General features: G+C 37.4%; 1 protein-coding gene across 1 annotated transcript in view; it reads right to left on the minus strand.

The window, feature by feature from the left end:
• POLA1 (DNA polymerase alpha 1, catalytic subunit) overlaps positions 1-19,884 on the minus strand; it is a 197,561-nt gene that overhangs the window by 37,387 nt on the left and 140,290 nt on the right. Inside the window, exon 36 of the mRNA XM_030469196.1 lies at positions 3,865-3,961. Coding sequence (XP_030325056.1) covers positions 3,865-3,961 — 97 coding nt within the window. The remainder of the gene's footprint in view (positions 1-3,864; positions 3,962-19,884) is intronic.

Genomic DNA, 19,884 nt, shown 5'->3' on the forward strand with positions numbered 1-19,884 from the left:
TAGCAGAGATGAAACAACAAAGACAAAGGCCCTTAAAAGAAAAACTTTGAAGAGTTGTAGACAGAAATGGAACAGTGAAGGAAAAAAGAGCTTTAAAAATATTTTCTTCTCAGTCTCCCCAAAGAACTGATAATGGAGGCAGATGACATTAAATAGTCTACACTATATCAAGCTGGCAGGGGCTATATCAAGTTGGCATATATCTATATTGAAGTGTACAAGAGAAGGTATTTCTGTTCACTTTTTCCCACACACAGGAAAAAAATATTATCAGTAGCAGCAGGGTATTTATTTGAAGAGACCAAATAACCATTCCAATTCAGGAGGAGTAAGAGTTATTTAAAGCTACTACTTCACTCCACCTGCAACATTAATACAAAGTACAAGGAAAAATGTCTTCATTAATCAAAACTCTTTCATTAGGGGTCTAAGACACAGTACAGGCACTCTTGTCATGCCAAAGATTTCCCATGCTGTGGACATAATCATTACTGTGTTAACTCATTATTTCCATTTATTTCACTCACAAGCAGAAAAAATAACTCATAACTCAATTCATAACTCATAAGTCCAAGAGAGGTGCCACAGCCCATTAAGTTTTGTCCTCAGAGAAAGGGTTGTAGAAATATAGTGTTATCAGGATTTACTAGATTTTTTAGATTTAACAAGACCATATAAGTAGAATGGAGCAAAAGTTACATTTAAGATGTTAAAAATGTCCACCTGGCAATAAAAAAAAAAGTATGATCATTATGGGACAATAACTTAGGATCTAAAGATCAGCTAACTGCCCATATACTGCTTCAAAAGGGCCAAAAACCTACAGCAAATAATTTTCAATAGCTTCTGCCTTCAAAGAAAGGTAGTTGTACAAATACCCAAGAAACAGTGAGTTAAATATAAAAAAAGAAAAAAGTGGATAAATCTTCAAAACAACACATTAAGGAAAAATTAAGATTAATTAATTAAGATTTAATCAAGATTAAATTCTTGAAAATAATTATTTTATAATCTCTTTGAAACAACATGATTGGAAGACAAAGTACTTGACAGCAACTGTGCAGAGAAGCATTTGTTTGCCTGGATGTAAAGATCACTACAGTGAACTCAAGACTTAGTGATGGAGATGTGATGCAAACAGAAATGCTTCATGCATCAAACTACTCTTTGAAAAGAGATACATCAAGTTTCAGCTGTTAACATCTTAAAAATAAATGCACATACACATACGCATGTAGGTTATTTATGTAAGTTCTCCTTCTCCTGCACATAGACAACCATATCCCCTTTTTCACTTACTGCACTAAGAACCTATTTGTAGTCTTCCTGCCGGTATATTGCTAAAAATGTGGCACATTGTTGTGATGCCAGAAGTCTCCATTCCATCACCCTGGTTTCACACACAATACGATCCTTCCAGTTTCACTGCACACCTGCTCTCCTTTCCTCATCTGACTGAACCTCCCCACTGTATCTCAGAGCAGGAACACATCCCAGCTGAGGCCCACCCTTTCAATTCCATGTACTTTCAAGATCTCTAGGTCTTCCTAACAGAGACATTCAACCACTTTTCCCCAAGTTGTCTTCCTCCCATCCTCACTTTCTTCCACTCACACGGTTGTGTGCCCAGAATTTTTGTAATCCAATAATTGGGCTCAATAGCTGTAAATATTCCATGGCAGAATCTACTGCAGCACCTTCAAAATTTCTGTCCCTGAAATACTTAAAGCCTCGTGAACAACATTTGTGACCTTCACCCTCTTAGAAATGACACAGTGGAAAGATGGTGGCTTTCAGTCCCATTCTGCAATACGGAACAGAAAAAAATCCTATAACCAGAATATTATTTCTCTAGAAAATTTGCAGCACCATAAAGAACCTTGGTGATATTAATGCTTTTGGAATAATGTTGCTGTCACTGTGAATAAGGAGACTGCAGCATCCCTATCTTCCATTAAACCTTCTGTTGCATGGCAGGAGGGGGAACTGAACTTGAGACATCTGCATGAGGCAGAGCAATTGTATTGACTTTATGTGGGCTCCACTTCTCATTTTTCAAAGACTTTTATTTTACTGTAGAAGCAAAAAATTATAACAGAAAAATATTTGAATTAACAATACCAATATTTGAACAGAATAATGGCATAAAACTTACAATACTCTATTTTGATCTCCTAATGATATAGCCATAAAAATACATTGGTTTCCATTTCCGAATTTAAGGAATACCAAGCACACTCCTGACTATGATATTGATCCCCTTGCAGGGGAAGGGAACAGTTTGAATGTTTTTTGAACTCCCACTGACTTCACAATTATTATTTTAAATTCCATTTCATGAAATGGTATGGACCTTCAACAGTGTCTCTGCCTTAGACTCAAACAAGATGTTACCACTGTTTCCAAAAGCACCAGTGGAGAACACCACGGAAGGGAAATAAGTAAATATTTAGGGAATGAACAGAAACTAGTCACAGACAAATTCAAATAGGAAAACTACAGAGAACTTTCAGCCACCACAGAAGAAGGGCCTGAAACACATCTTGAACAGCACCAAAAGGGGAAGAACCATCCACAGATCTCAAAATGAAGTGCCATGAACTTGGGAGTGCTTAAGAGATGTGGTGGTCTACAGTAGCCAGGAATTGGATGTGATCACACATGAAGTACTCTTACGCCTTTATATTAGGCAAAAGATCTACACACCAACTAATTTGATTTCAGCTAGCAGTAGCATCCACCATATAACATTCCTTTAATGCCTCCACAAAGTTTTATTAGACTGAGATGCCTACACAGTGTAACTTTCTTTGGATGTACCAAGTCATTCTGGAGTACAAGCATGAGAGTGAGCTCAGTCTTAGAGGGATTAAGAACAGAAATTAGAACCTTTAAAAGAAGAAATCTAAGTACAACAGGCCAAAACCAGATTGTTCACTTATTTGAGCATTTCTTAGTTAACAGGTTACACTATTTTGATTTTCATATAAGGCTTATCAAAATAAGACTTAGGAAGGCCAAGTTTTGTTTATCATCACCCAGCAACCTCACTGGTGATGCAGGGCAGGGGTGAGGAAGCCTGTCAGAGCAGAGCAGCTCTCAGAACTGCAGTCTCCAGCAGTAGCACCTCTTCTTCATGGGCACCACCAGCACCGCACAGGGGATGCAGTAGAAGCACTCTGTGTGGACCATGCACTTCAATGGTGGGACCCAAACACAGCTTTATTAAGAATCCCAAGTCAGACACACATCAGCCCACCTTCAGAAATATTCTTCTGTCAAACAGGCCTGGAAATCACTTTGCTGCACAAAACATGGGGATCCATTACAGCTTAGAGATGGTTTAGCTCTGAAATTTTATGGTAATTAGAAGATGAGAAGAAAAAACCCTCTTCCTAACATTAGCTTAATCTGTATGTTTAACAGAGCTTTGTAGACTATTAGCATTACTGCTTTTCTTGTGCCATCATCTTCTCCCTGATAAAACTGTCGCTTCAGTATTAATAGCTGAACATGTTTTAATTGGCTTTTCTTTAAGATAATGCACACATATGTTTGAATTAACCTATTTAACAAAACTGATGTGCTCTTCATACTTCAAGCAAAGAGATTTCTCTAATGGTTTAACATGCAAGAAAAGCACATTTTCCAAAGCACAGATACTTCAAAGGAGACATAGTATTTTCTTAAAAGGGTTAATTCCAGCAAAACACATTATTCTTGCAGGGAATTAATAAATTCATATTCTCTTATCTTCTGTTTTACATTACAGCCTCATAATTCAGACTTGAAGAGTAAAAACATGTAGGTTTGCTTTCTTGCATGCAAGTTGCTATTAAACAGTAGTTAAAAATTTAGACTTACCTCTTTCTTCTTCAGTAATCACTTTATCCTTGGCATAATCCACATCAAAAATGTATCGGTAAAAGCAGAGCTGAGTGTACAGAGCCTTATCAGAATACTGTAATGTAAGAAGACAGTAATTAAAAACCCAACTTAAAGTGCATTTCTTGTACTTATTTGTAAATCCACTATCAAAAGGTGATTCTGTTTTTTTCTGACAGTTTGTATGTTCTGTTCACATCAGATTTTGGAACTATTATTATTACAGTGCAGAATCCCTACTACATCTCTACATTTTCTCACAATTTACATCAAACTTTTATACAACTCATACTTAACTGATCCATTCTTATAGAAACATAGATTGCATTAACCCATTCTTACAGATACAGTGGATCACAATGATGCTTTGGCATCAAAATATCTCATAAGAATGCTGGGATAAAGGAATAACTTTAGTGTTTTAGGATACTGTATGATGCAATGACATAAGAAAAAAATGAATATATATTTTTGATGAATACAGGTGTTTGGCTGTATTCCCCCCCTTCCCTCTCGCCCCCCAGCTGTGGTTACATAAACTGTGAATATGCCATTCAAATAAGAACAGGTGCATATATACCTTTACAGCTATGGCACCACCTTGCTCTATACATCTGTGAAGGCTACTGCATGTTAGCAATCACACATATGGTTAAAAAATCTGCAGGTGTGACATGTGGAATATGATATTCAATTAAATACTCTGAATGACACTGATGTCAAGCCCCTGTGCTACTGCTCTAGTTCAGAAGCACATGCCTGTATGCATTTGAATCACCATCCCAAGCACTACACAAGTAGACAGCAGTAATAGATTCCAGATCCATCTTGCCCATGCCACAGCTAAACCCTTTCAAATCAATCTTCTTGAAGTCTTGTTCAATACAACCACATTCCAGTCCCATTGTCTGAGATACTGGAGCTCAGACATTGCCCAACACTGGTTTGAAGAGTTGTGCAGTACAAAAATTCTAATTAAGAATGAGGTAACTGTAACAGCTTCAAATATAGTGTCCATCTCAATACATTTAGTACACGTGTAGATGTGTCAAAACTCCTGAGGATTTTCTTGATGAGCTATAAGAGAGAGCAATTGAGAACCAATGAAGAATGCTGTTACACCAACATAAAACTGCAACTCAGTATACCACAAAGAACAATCCTGAAAAGATTCCACTTCCTGAAAGTGGAAGAGCAACTGGTGAGCTAATTCTGTGTTCCTGGAATTCTGCTTCAACTAAGCTTTTCACTCTTCTACCCAATCGAGTCAAGTTTTGTTACTAATTTCAAATGATTTTACACTTCTGCTGACAAGTATCTATAACTATGAAGCAACTCATGTTGAGACATTTGACAACTATTACTACTGCTTAATTATTTTTTATATATTTTACCAGTATATATTTTCCACTTCATGAAAACCTATTTCAAAAAAAGACACACAGAAGCTTATTTTATTCCTTATTAGCTATTCCACGATATGCATCATCATTATACTATTATACAGCAGTTATTTTTAGTAAATCCTGATTACTGCTTCCTGAAGAAGAAAAAAGGAGGACGACAGCGATTAAGTTATTTGTTTAGTTTTTTTAGATTCAGCTGTAATTGCTGGTACACATCTCCCTGACTGCACACATGAAGCAGGTTGAATAGAACACTGAAATTACCTCCTTCATAATAGTTTGTTTTGATAATGTATTGTGTGTCGAGATGATGAGAAACAGTTGCTGTCAATTTGATTAGCCATTATATTTTTATGTTAATTGCCGTTATTGGGTCCATTCTGTTTAGTGTCACCATAGAAGCCATACAATGTTAGCATAAATAACAAATTGGAGTAAATTAGGAAGATATATTTTTGCCAATTCATTTTAATTGCCCCTCAGTCCTTCCGTCGGTTAACGCAGCTGTTGACCCATAATAAGCGCTGGGTCAATATAGCTGCTTGTCAATTCAGAAATGCAAAGTGCTGTGTTGCTGGTAATGGATATACAACAACCTTTGCCAGCCAACTGAAGCAAACGAATGACAACCCACACGAAAGAATAAAGCATCAGCTATAGTGTTTAGTGACCTGATATTAGTAGGCAGGCTAATTGAAAGTCACTGCTTAAATGGATAAAGAAAATACAAAAATCGGGATGTAAAAATGTATACGTGCTCATGCAGACACGTATATACGTACTTTTTTTTTTTCCCCCCACTAATGATGTGCAAGTATCTCCCTCCCTTCAGCTTCCTGCCACATCTTGCAATTAGTAATTGGTGCAAAACAAAAGGGTTTGCAGATTTTCATGCAACTAATTATGCATATGATGGCACACTTATGAATCCAAGGAAGAGGTACCGTACATCTACATGAACTTGAGGAATTACTTACATCATAATTTATTTTATATCCTTAATTTCTGATAACCTGTAGGTCTAAAAAAGGAGAGAAAAGCTCGGTCCCTAAAAGTCCAAACGCAAGTAGGATTTTACTTTTAATGGTGAATTTTTTGTGTAAACAAAACTTGACATTCATAACATTACAGCACGAACTTGGGCTAAATTTCTATCCTCATTATGCGCTCCTTCTTCCTATGAAAGTCTGAATGGTGAGTATTTGAAAATAAAATTATTTTTAAGTTCTTATTTGTTCCACAATGTTTGATTTCCTTATTTCATTAAGAACTGACTTCAGCAGATAAGTCTGCTGCTTTGACAGCTTCCATTCATGGAAAGAACATTTCGTTCATGCAACCAAACTTTTTTTTTTTTTTTAATTGCATTTAAAACAGCAATAAACAGCTGAAGAAACCAAAGGTACATGGTTTGCATTCAGCAGTTATTCACTTGTTTGACAGAAAAACTGAACTTCTGATATAAAAATAAAAGATATAATAAAAACTTTCGCTTTGCTTGGTCAACTAAATATTAATTTGAAGAAGTCTGGGTATCGTGTGCTTGCAGAACTGTTTCCTGTAGCATAAGGAGGCCAAATGCAAATCTCCAACTTGCCTTCCCCACATACTGTGTAATAAGAAACTGATGGCATATTCTTAACAGAACTACTAAATTAAGAACACTGGAAAAGCAAATTTTCCAATGACTAAGTTCAAGTTTAGTTTAGGGCAACCAGGCTGGTGAAGGGACTCCAGCACAGACCCTATGAGGAGAGGCTGAGGGAGCTGGGGGTGTTCAGCCTGGAGAAGAGGAGGCTCAGGGGAGACCTCATCACTCTCTACAACTCCCTGAAAGGAGGGTGTAGCCAGGGGGGGTTGGTCTCTTCTCCCAGATGACTTTCAACAAGACAAGAGGGCATGGTCTTAAGTTGTGCCAGGGGAAGTTCAGGTTAGATATTAGAAAGAATTTCTTTACAGAGAGAGTGATCCGGCATTGGAATGGGCTGCCCAGGGAAGTAGTGGATTCTCCATCCTTGGAAATATTTAAGAAGAGACTGGATGTGGCACTCAGTGCCATGGGCTGGTAACTGCAGTGGGAGTGGATCAAGGGTTGGACTTGATGATGGACCTGGGGATCATGGGTATCCTCAGTCACTTTGCAGATGACACCAAGCTGGGCCAGTGTTGATCTCCCTGATGGTAGAAAGGCTCTGCAGAGGGATCTGGCAGGCAGGACTCATGGGATGAGGGCAGTTCTGAGGTTTAACAAGGCCAAATGCCAGGTTCTGCACTTGAGTCATAATAACCTCAATGCAACACTACAGGCTTGGGAAAGAGTGGCTGGGAAGCTGTCCAGATCAAAAGGACCTGGGGGTCTGAATATAAACCAGCAGTGTGCCCAGCTGGCCAAGAACACCAGCAGCATCCTGGCCTGTATTAGGAATAGTGTGGCCAGGAGGAATAGGAAAGTGATTGTCCTCCTGTACTCAGCACTGGTGAGACTGCATCCCAAAATATGTGTTCAGTTTTGGGCTCCTCACTGCAAGAAAGACATTGAGGTTCTGAAGCATGACCAGAGAAGGTCAGCAAAGCTGGTGAAGGGCCTGTAGAACCAGTCTTACGAGATGCATCTAAGCAAACTGGGGTTGTTTTGTTTGGAGAGAATGAAGCAAAAGGGAGACCTTATCATTCCCTACAACTACCTGAAAGGAGGTTCTAGCAAGGCCGGTGTTAGTCCATTCTCCCAAGTAACAAATCACAGGACATGAGGAAATGTCCTCAAGTTGTGCCAGGGAAGGTTTAGACTGGATATTAGGAAAAATTTCTTCACTGAAAGGATCGTCAGGCACTGGAACAGGCTGCATATGCAAATGATATTCATCATCCCTGAAGGTATTTAAAAGATGTGTGGATATGTCACTTAAAAGACATGGACTAATAGTGGACTTGGCAGTGCTAGGTTAATGGTTTGACTTTATGATCTTAAAGGTCTTTTCCAATCAAAACAATTCTATGATTTTATGATTTTAGAAGACCCTTCCTTCAGTGCTGGCTGTTTGAGAATACATCCCAAGGAACCTGAGCTGAGATGCCTCATTTTCCCTTATCCTATTAAAAGGGTGCTTGAGTAGCTAACACACCAACCTTTAAAATCCATTCAGTAGCTAAGAGCAGCATGATGACCTAGAGAATCCAGCTAAGAAAGGTCTGAGGGAAGGAAAAAGGGAACAATAAATACAAGGAAAAGTTAATGGAAATTCACAACAACAAGGTAACAGAAGACTGAACCTAATGATTCTAGTTCTGATGTTTCACTTACACAGATAAAATGCTATTCTACTAATCACCTTTTGAGCAGCCTGAAAATCTCTGTTTTAAAAGCACAGATTTGAACAGGCCAGAAAACTAAACGCCTGTACTTAGATTAACTTTCTTTGAGGCACTGTGAATCCCTGTATTAACCAAAGATGTAACAGTCAACACTTTTTAGATTACTCATATTCCTCTTCAGTATGTTGAAGCCTTTTTAGTCTTTGCCAATTCCCAAACTCCTGTATTTCTCTATAGTCCTACCACCTCATGACCACGTAAATCTTTTTGTCATTCTCCTTTTTTTCTGCCCTTTTACTTTCTTCTGTGCCTGATTCTCTCCCATTTCTTCAAGTCCTCTTTGTGATGGTGTTATTTTGTATTCTTTGTCATTTACTGTTTTCCACAAAACCATCAGTAACACAATGGATGATAAAGGCAACAAAAATGAAAAAGAAAAAACCCCACAACTCTATAAAAAACCCTCCCCTTTCCAGTTTGCTAACTCTGTCAGAGTGCTTTGCAAAGAAGATAATTTCCACAGGCTACAGAAGTTATTTGTATTACTTCAATTAATTATAATACAAAACCACTTCATTAATCAGCTGCTTGAGAGAGTTACTTTTGTGGAAAGCCTTTTTGGTAATTTGATTAGAAAGAACAGTGGCTCTTACTATTGTGATATGATTCAGTATGACCATCAAATAAATCGTTTAGAACTAGTTCTTCATACTTTAAAAACTGGAAAGAAAGAAAAAAGAGGAAATAGAAAAGAACTGTCTTGGCAGAAAAATATCTTTCAGACTCTTTGAAGACTTTAATGTAATGGAGCAATGCGTACAGGAAATACTTCACTGCTTTGAGAGGCATTTCCTCCCCTCCCCCCCTTAGAAAGATGCAGTAATTAAAACCTAATTATTATCTTCATTTTAAACAAAACCTAAAGTGAATACCAATTAATAACAACATACTAATGAGCATCTGCTGTGATGAAATTGAATATGAATGTGCTGCAAATTTCGGGTAATTTATTTTTTTCGGGGAAGTGCCACTGGTCTCAATCTACTGCTGGAAGATTGTATAGACTGTACACATTTTTCCATCAAGTCTCTTATGTGCAGCAATTTCTATTTTCAAAAAAAGGGCATAGCTCAGCTTTCTGGATGTTTATATATCCAAATGCTACCCATGCTACAATGATTTCAAGGCAATAAACTGAAGTGTAAGACGGTGGTTTACACACCTCACATATTCTTTTGTAAAACCAGGGCAGCTGGTTCACAGAGCCTCTATTGGGTATTAGATTCTGAAAGCAGACACTCCTGCCTGAAAAGAGCTCACAAAGTGTGAACTAATGTTACAATAAATACTCACAATCTGTGTACCCCCTGCCTCATGCCAGTGCTGACGTTTACTCAAGTTTTGTCTCCTCGTGCATCACAAAGCCACATTTAAAACACAGTGATAGTCTGTGTCAAATAGGCTGAAATAATCTGTGCACCCAAAATAACTACTTCACATAAAACAAAAAAGATGAAGCAAAAGTATAGCTAAATTGCAGCCTTTATGCTTTAGTATACGATCAATTTTTGGAAACTTACACCCATTCGATTAAAAACATGAGAAGGTTGGTCAGAACCTTTCCTGACAGCAGCACTGGTTATTAACTAAATGGGGAGGGATGGGTGGAAGTGTGGTTTCCTTCTTAACCCTCTATAGTGTCCACCCTCTCAACCAATATTGGGTTTTTTTCATCACTGTGACTCACATAGTCCACTAAAGAAGTAAAAGGAAACTGAAACGGATGCAGCAGGATTTGATGATGAAATTGTCCCTAATACTTCTGATAACATGGGACTGTATGATGAAAGGAGATTCTTCCATACACATGAAGGGATCAAGGAAAAGGAAAAAAAAAAATCACAGCAGAAGACTGGATATTCTTGTTGATTATGAGGTTACTTTTTCCATTAAGCTACTGAAAGGACAAGATATTTTGCTGGTTTGAGACCTGTTTGGCAATTAGTGAGACCATTACAAAGGATCTAATTATAAAAACCAACTCTGGACTGCAGTGCCAGCAAAAGAACTGGGTGAAGAACAGATGGCAACACCTGCCAACAAGGAGCACTGGACTGAATGAAGAGGTTAGCAGAATATCTCCAGGGTGAATCCTGACAATACTATTATTATAAGTTAAGAAATCCTGGAGAAAATTAACAGGCTATTAATAAGATTTAGGAAGCATGAACATGGCAAAAGAGGAAAAGAAGGAAATGTAATAAGCAAACTATTTCTGGCCATAACAAAGAAGCTGAATTAATTATCTAAACTTGAGGAAAGTCCCAAGCCAGCACTGTTCTGCTTTGAGGATTCAGGAGATGCTGCCTCAAGGCACATGGCACAGACACAAGGTGATTGGCAAGTGCCAGCAGACCAGGGAGCACTTATCCATAGAGCTCTGGAGAAATGGAAGGATGAAGCTGCTGTATCACTAATGATGGCAGATAACCTCCACTTAAAGCTGGCAGTGCAAGCAAAGGCATGAAACAAATCCTGTTCCTCTTTCTTGGGGATGTGTTGGTTTTTTAAAAAAGTGAGCATCATCTGTCCTTAATATACAGTTCATCAACCCTCTCCTCTATTCCTAGTCTCATATGTGCTCTAATGCTCATCTGAGCAGGTGCTAAACAAAACTAAACTTCGGGATGATCCCTAAATCAACTGTAGTTTAAGAGCCTCCGATCAACAATATCTTCACATGTCAAATATAGCAGCATATAGGTATGCTCCTAAAACATACGCTCTCTTTGGTGCACAGGACAAATCTAATTTAAAAAAGTATTTTAAAATCCATGTTTACATTTTTGAAGAAAAAAATAAGAGCTTTCAAAGTAAGTAACTTCTGGATTTTTGGAATTACCTGTATTAATTACTGTAAGTAGCAGTTAACAGAAAAGGCTTAATGAAACAACATCAAAATTGAAAACCACCTCTGTATAGCAAAGCAGTCATTTTGCTCTGGAAATAAAGTACAATGGCAAAGTATTCCCCTTCTATCTTAAATGTTAGAGATTCAGCTGGTACAGCTCCAGAGGTCTGTCTCATTGTAAAGAACTAATGGATCTATGCACTGAAGAAAGAGTTCATAGCATTTAGCTATAGGACACCTGCTGATTTGAAACAGACAAAATAAGAACACACATAAGAACTCTCATCACTTATCAGAACTATTTTACCTTTCATGTAATTTCAAGAACTTAAAAAAAATCTAAAATCTCCATGTTCCTTCTAATGAACAAGAATTGAAATGTAACTATCCAGAAGACTTACCTTACAAAAAGTTGTGTTACTGTAACTGAAAGAATCAAACAATTAGGACCCTGTACAGCTAAAATCTGCATGCAAGACCCTTCCTCATGGAGAACTGCCCCTTCATGAAGGATGCAAGTCATAATACATTTCTCAGGACTCACATTTCTCACAGCTGGAAACCAAGTAAATCAAGTGGTGCAAAACCAAGAGGATTATATGAAACCACCTGACTAGGGAGTAAAGTCTGCCTGAAGGGAAAGGATCTGGATAAGGTAGCTCACAGACTAGAAATCACAAGACCATTTACCCACCTTATCAGATGCAGTGCTATACCATGGCAAAGAGAAAGAGGCTATTATTAGAGGCCTGAGGCTACTAGATGTCACTAGAGATGCCCTAGAGGCCTCTAAAGACTAGCTCTGAGTCTACATTTTACCATTTCATAGAATCATAGAATTGGCTGGGTTGGAAGGGACCTCAGAGATCATCGAGTCCAACCCTTGAACCACCATTGCGGTTGCTAGACCATGGCACTGAGTGCCACATGGAATTGGGTAACATACCCAAGAATGGTTGTGTACTGCCAAGGAAAAGGTTACACTTCAAGATCCGAGGCATGTATTCAGTCTTCTGGCTGCTTGTAAAAACAGAGAATGCCACTTCTGATGATTCTGATGATGCAGAATGCTATTGATAAAAATGGAAAAAGCTAACGGAACCAGTCCTGTTCTCACAATCTAGATTGTAGTACAGGTAACAAGTTTCAATTTGGAAATAAGATATTTCTGTTCACATAAATTACTTTAATCCATCTCTGTATTTGCAACCTTGATTCTTATTTATTTTCTTAGAAATATATTTTCTCACGACACAAACATTTGGCACTTCCCAGCTATGCAGAAGCATACACTGTAGAAGTCTAATCTGTAAGAGCAACTTGGCTTATACATATTTAACTTATGATTTTGTTAAGAAATGGGTAACACTGCATTTCTGCTAAAAAATTTACTAATATTTGTGAAAGTCCTTTTTAAACGGTAATTTGATTATCATTCAACAAGCACAAGTACAGCTTTTCAGAACTGGTTTATCAGTCAATAAGCAACTCTATAAATAGGGTAGATACACAACCAAACAAGCTTATCTAAATGCATTTTAGACATAAAAGTATGCATGTGAAAACAAAAAGCAGTATAATTTACAGAGAAGGAACAAAACATACTCTTTTGGATCCTTTGGATAACCATACTCCAGTTTCTCAAGACTACATGACTCAGTCCCTCAATTCCAGGTTTTAGCAAAAAAGTAAAAGTTTGAAAAGCTAGGTTTCTGCCTTCGGCTCCTAGTTTATTTATTTTGAAGGAGCTATGACAGGAGTTCAAGCACTTAAGTAATCCGAAGCAAGGACTACACCTGCTGCAGTGGACACTAATGAGCCTAAAGCAAATTCAACATTTCAGTAAATTCCGAATGTTCCTTCTCGTCGATACTGACTTGTCTTAATAAGACACTGAAGAAACAGCCTAAGATGAGGTGTGAAAATGCTTCAGCTACTCATCATGCACCCTGAAACATTTTACTAGTAGAAGATCAGAATTGTAAGAGACTGACTATAGTCCCCATCTCTATGGTACCAACAATATAAACAAGCAACTCCTGAAACTTCCCAGCCTATGCAAGATTACTGCTTCAGCTGGAAAGGCAAACAGACTTGAAATACAGTTTATTTAACTAGCTTACTCTGGATCTATGATTTACACAGGTGACTCATCTGTTTAATAAGATCTTTCTTCTGTTTTGGATAGATAAACTGTCCCCCAACAGGTTATAGTAGCACCTATCTATCTGTAGCAGTGTATACGATCAGTTATCAATGCAAGTCCTGAGCTCATGTCCCTGAAGCAGCTCTCTCAGACTTTAATAGAATGGCTCTGTAGTAAATGCTAAAGAAAAGACATGCTATGCAGATGACAAAGCAAAGCAGGGCATCTTTTCTGCAGGTGGCACCAATATGTTAAGATTAGTTGTGTACAAAAGCACATCTCTATGACTTATAAGGCAACTTTATCTACTACCCTAGGGTTGAAATCAATAGCAGCACTTTAGGTACCAGACACAATTCCAACAGCTTATTATGCTGCCATCTGCTCCTTCCACAAATAGTCAGTGTTATGCAGGATTTATCCCCATATGCTTTCTTTTCTGGGCAAAACAGGTTATTTTTAATCTCCTTCTCCACAACTCAAAATGGATTCTTCAGCACCAAAAGTGATATTGGCATCAATACGTACACTCGTTTTGATGTATTTTATTTTTTTAACACCATCTTCTCTATATACATCTCTGACATTGTCTAGCAGTCTAACAATCTTCTGGGTGACACAGGTTTCACCAGACAATGCATGTTTAAAACTGATTGTTATCAATGTAAATTTTGCCAAGCGCTCTGAAAAAAAAAAGAAAATAAAAAGATTCTGTCCTGCATCCTTCAATAGGCAAGTCCAAACAGGAACAGAGAAAAGACACCAACCCTGAGATTATACACAAAGAAAAGGAGTAAGTCCACCTAAGAACAGGCAAAGATTAAAAACTTTTTGATTCTGTCAGCTGCTCTGATGAGTGAGGCCAACAATGTGTGTGTGTGTGTGTGTGTGTGTGTGTGTGTACGTTCTAGAAGAAGAAGTGTTGGCCAAACACGATCCCCATCACCCTCAGTGAATTTTCATACAAGAAGTGCTGAATTAAGTTCAGGAAAAAAAAATACAACAGTCTGGAGGGTATTCTGAAGATCCTCAAAAGCTTCAAAAATTGTTTGAACAAGTTATGTCTGAGCTGCTGAAGCAACCTAGTAATGCCTGGCAAAGTAAACACCACTTAAAAATGATCCTCTAGCAACAGGAGGTGAATGATCTCAATCACTAATTCTTACCATGGGATACCCCCAAAACATGCAACTAAACTGCAATTAATTTAATAGTTGTGACACAGACAACATTGTAGATCATTAATATACTGTAATCTACATAGATCCTTTTGTTGTCAGTTTATTGTTTCCAGTATGAATGCAAAAGACTGTGTGTCCTTCTCATGTAACACAGTTAAAAAAAAAAAAGAAAACCAAAAATGCCCATCACCATGATTTACTGCAACTAAGCCCTCACATAAGCAGTACAACTTTCTATATCAAGTCCATTAATCTTAATGATTCTGCATTTAATAATCACAACTCTGGAAATAATCAGCAGGCAACTTGACACAGGGTGGGGATGGAGCACAAGAGTGAAGCTGCCATTTTCCCCTGGGTATTATTTGAATGCTGCTTTTCCTGCTTCTCAAAAGTGCAAGATGTCCAAGCTAATTATTACTGAGTTAATGTCACACAAATGAAACTAACAGGTTATTATTAAACTTCTTCTCTGCATTGTCACTTATCCTAACCACAGGTATTTAGACAAAGACCCAAGAAATAAATTTTAAACAAAACACACGAAGAATGGATACTTCCAAGCAATGCATCCCTATTAAATGAAAACAGCTTATCTGCAAATTTTTTAAAAAACCCTTTGCATTTTAGGAACACAAACTGCCTTAAACAATAATCTTCAGTGCATGAAATCATAATTTATACTGAAAAAGATCAGTGACAAATAAGTGATTTCTCTTATGGGAAATCCTAAGTGATTATTTTTTACACGTAGCTGAAAGAAATATGGTTTAAATAAAAGTAAGAGGTTTCTTGCTGCTGGAGAAAAGCAGAAGGTGATGAACCATGGTAGCATCCTATGCAATAATTAGTTATGACTGTAATGGCTCCAATTACAAAGTAAGCAAAATGGTGACTGGAATTATTATTTTTCCATCATGGAGAGTATACTCTGGAAAGTTATGGCTCTGACAGACATCAGAGCAACCCTGGAAGAACTCTGATGAACCCAGGTAAAAATGTGGAATGGTGCATACAAAAGTCACCAGAAGTCATTTTTCCATAGTTCCATTCTTGAACAGAAAGAGACCTGTTGGTATTTAAGCATTAGAAAAGGACAGACAAGATCTTTTTTTCTGTCCACCTGTGTTTCTGCAGAGCTGCAAATCATTAAGTGAATCTCTGGGCCTTCTGGCAACTTCAGCTTTCCTTCTGTAAAGGTAAGGCATCTGTAAACATAAGTAATTAAAAATTACTAACGCAGTGAGGCACTAAATACTCATTAAAAAAAAATAATTATTAGCCCTTCTCTCAGCAGCTAGAATTAGGTTTGCTTTTTTTTTTTTTTTCCCTTGGATCTGTCCTGCTAGAACTGACTATATTAGGAGTTTTGAGTGTTCACATTCAACAAGAAGAAGAAATTGTAAATTTAACCTTTCAAACTTTACAACAAACTCTTAAAAATAATACAGATAGACAAACCACATGCTGCTGCTTCACCCCAGCACTAAAAACACTGAAATGGCAGACATTTTAAAAACTTCTCAGCTAGAACTAGTGACAACTGAAATGAAACTTCAGCCAGATGGTCCCTGACCATGGTGCAATTCTTGTAAAAAAAGTTGATCTAACTAGACAGGTCAGATAAAGCTGTGGTGTTGCTCTCAAAAATACCACTTTCCATTCAAAGCAGTGAACTTCATTAGATAGAAAACTCCTAATAGAAGGATCTGATGTCTACTAAAATTGTAGCCAAAGAAAAAAAAGAAGATTTTGTCATATAATGCCAACACTACCATTAGAATAAATATCACCACCATTTACCTATATACCTGTAAAAAGTAGCCAAATCACAATAGAATGCATGTCAATTTTCCAGTAACTTTCCAGTAAAAAATTAATTGCAACAGCTCACTTCTCCTCCTCTAAACAACTTTTCTCACAACGTCTACTAACTTAATTTCATCCCCGTCCTGAGGAGCCATATTATTATTCATCTGATACTAAATAGACACATCTTGAAACACCCAATGATGTTCTCTTCATCAAGCCTTTCCATGAATACACAATTTTAGGTGCCAGCCAAATCTACCTCATGAAGAAATAAAAGAAGAGAAAAATGCTATGTTTCGGTAACCAATAAAAGCAGCTAAGCAGTCTATCATTGCTATGTAGTTTAGAGAAATTCAGAAGAGACCCAACAAAATAAAACCATTTGTAGGCATGATGCTGGCTCCTCCTTCCTCACACTTTTTAGTGGGCTGATACAGCACCAAGAACCCACTAGTGAACTTGTGTTACTGCCACTAGAGTACTCCAGTAGAAAGCAACCCCTCAAGCAACAGTGAATTAGGAGATACTGGTAATCAAATTTGTAAAAATCTGAAAAAAGTATAAGCAGTTTTGGCCATTTCACCCTCAAATGCATGTCCAACCCTTTACCTATTAGAAAGAAAAAAAAAAAAAGAACAAAAAAGAACAAAAAAGAAGAAAAAAAAAAAAGAAAAAAAAAAAAGGAAGCGCCTTATGTAGACTGTATAAAAAGCCTGTAGGAAGCTAAGCCTAATAGATCTTACAGTGATCATAAATCATGAATAATTAAGACATTTAATTCATTAAGCTAGTAAAGTTCTATTTCTGGGACTTAAAAGAACAAATACAGAAAAGGAACCTGAAATTAAGGCCTATGGAAAATACCCATACACACATACAGTAAAAATATCAATCGTGTAATCTTAGAGAAGTGAGACGTGAAAAAGTTTACCTTATCCTTTACAGTATCATGCAGCACCCCAGTGCCAAAACTATAGGGAATAAAAACATGAACAAGGAAGATGACAAACCATCAGAGTAATGAAAGAACAAGTTGCCCAGAGTAGCTTCTCTCACAGGATCTAGTAACATCATTTTTAAAAGTAATAGGAAAAATGTAGGTGTCAAAAGTTTCTGGCCCAGGAAAAGGTGTACTGACTAATAGAATCATAGAATCACAGAATTGGCTGGGTTGGAAGGGACCTCAGAGATCATCGAGTCCAACCCTTGAACCACCGTTGTGGTTGCTAGACCATGGCACTGAGTGCCACATCCAGTCTCTTTTTAAATATCTCCAGGGACGGAGAATCACCCATGTTTATAATCTAAACAGGACAACAAGAGAATCTAATGAAATGTACTTACTGCAAAATACAATGTCAGTAATAACTGTTCTGCTTTTGTAACCTTTTCTGTACAAATTTATAATTTTATTATTGCTTAGCTTAAAACTTATAAAATTAAAAAGCTTATTCCAATTGTGAAAGTAACACAGACAATTTTTACAAGCATGGCAACCCTGACACAAAAACAGAAGCCTGCTTATGTAGAGGCCAGGTCCACAACACACATCTAGGACTGTGCCTGAATCAAAGGCTACCAAGGGAATTCTTCAGAAATACTACTGTCCACCTTCTGCTCTCCACAAGGGAACTCTTCAGATTTTCCTTCTTTCTAATAAATCCAAGACTCCTGCTAGTAAGGCTGAATATATGTCAAGTTTAATACAGTCAAATACATCCAGTTGGGAAAGTTTAGTACTTCCCTCATTCTTACAGTTTTTACAAAAGACATGTTTTTCTTCAATGTCTTCTCATTACAAATTTTCATCTTTTATTCACCAAATTTATATACGCCACTCAATTTTGTCGTCACTCCATTGTGCAAGTCTGCAATGGAAACTGTTGACATGCCATCTTTAATGACATTATTCCTTCACAAGGCTTCAATATTACATTACCTATGTTAGGTCATCAATAACTTCTTTAAAGGTGATGCACTGGTTTTATTCAGTCAGTAAATGTCAATTATCTTGTTAAGGTTTACACAAGTACGGGGTAACACTACAAGTTCAAAACTAATCTTTTCACAAAAAGTTGGGGAGGTGTGGTTAAAAAAATTATTTGTGTAGCCAACAATGAATAACTGTGTACATACAGTACAGCTAACCAGAGGAGCAGTCTCGGGAAGAAACTTCACTTATATCATAGCTAATTCATTGTTTAGATCTTCTGTGTATTTTTTCTATGAGGCTGAAAGAGGAATACGGCAGAAAGCTGATTGGAAGACACAAACTAGGTTAGTTAACAAGATTGTGTGGCAGCAGGGAAGCAGCCAAACCTAATACTGTTTATTTTCAGAGCCAGTAGACTGTTCTGCTAGCTGAGGATTTGAGCGACTTTCAGCAAGGGGAAGAGAACACCAGCCCTCTCATCCTTATCATGCAGTACTCCTCTGTATTGCGTGCTAGTTGGAACCTCTGAGCTGTCTTAACATCATCCATGCAATGATCCAGCTAGCAGGATCATAGCACTGATGAGTATGAAAGTACTAAAGAGTATTTATCATTTCTGCTATCTGCATATTAAGAAGCATGACATTCAACAAATCAGCCAGGTTGTGAGAACAGAGTAACCAAATGCATGTTTATCTCTTGAAGCAAGATGTTTAACTAGTTCTGTCAATCCATCCAGGTCACAAACAACAGACATTTGTGTTCTATATGAGATAATCTATGGAGCAGAAAAACATTTTCCCCGAAGTAGCTACTTAAAAAGTAGATTTTACAGGATTGTGGAAGTCTCAAAAGGAGATCAAGGCTTATGAGACAGAGCAGGAATCTTGCCATTTTGTCCAGCACCAGGTAAAAAAACAGGTTCATCCATTTTTCATTTAATGCCTTAACTTTCTTAGAACCTGTTCAAAACTCTTCCACAAAGAAAAAATAGGATTGAAAAAACCCTGTCTCACACCTGATCAAATCCATTACCATTACCACATTCCAAGAAAACAGCCTTTACAAATGCTATTTCATAATTTCTGTAACTTTCCCCACTTTGTTATGCTTTAGAAGGGAATGTCATTAGTACATCAAAATATCAAGAAATCCAGAATGATGGTGCATTAATTACTTCATATTTCATGAAATGTCCTCCCATGTAACAACCAAGCTCATATCAACAAGTCTTACTAGAAATCACTTCTTCTCCTATCCCTTCTCTCCTTGTCCTACCACTGTCCAGACCCATCTTG

The sequence above is a fragment of the Calypte anna genome, chromosome 1 (assembly GCF_003957555.1).
Source record: "Calypte anna isolate BGI_N300 chromosome 1, bCalAnn1_v1.p, whole genome shotgun sequence".
NCBI lineage: Eukaryota > Metazoa > Chordata > Aves > Apodiformes > Trochilidae > Calypte > Calypte anna.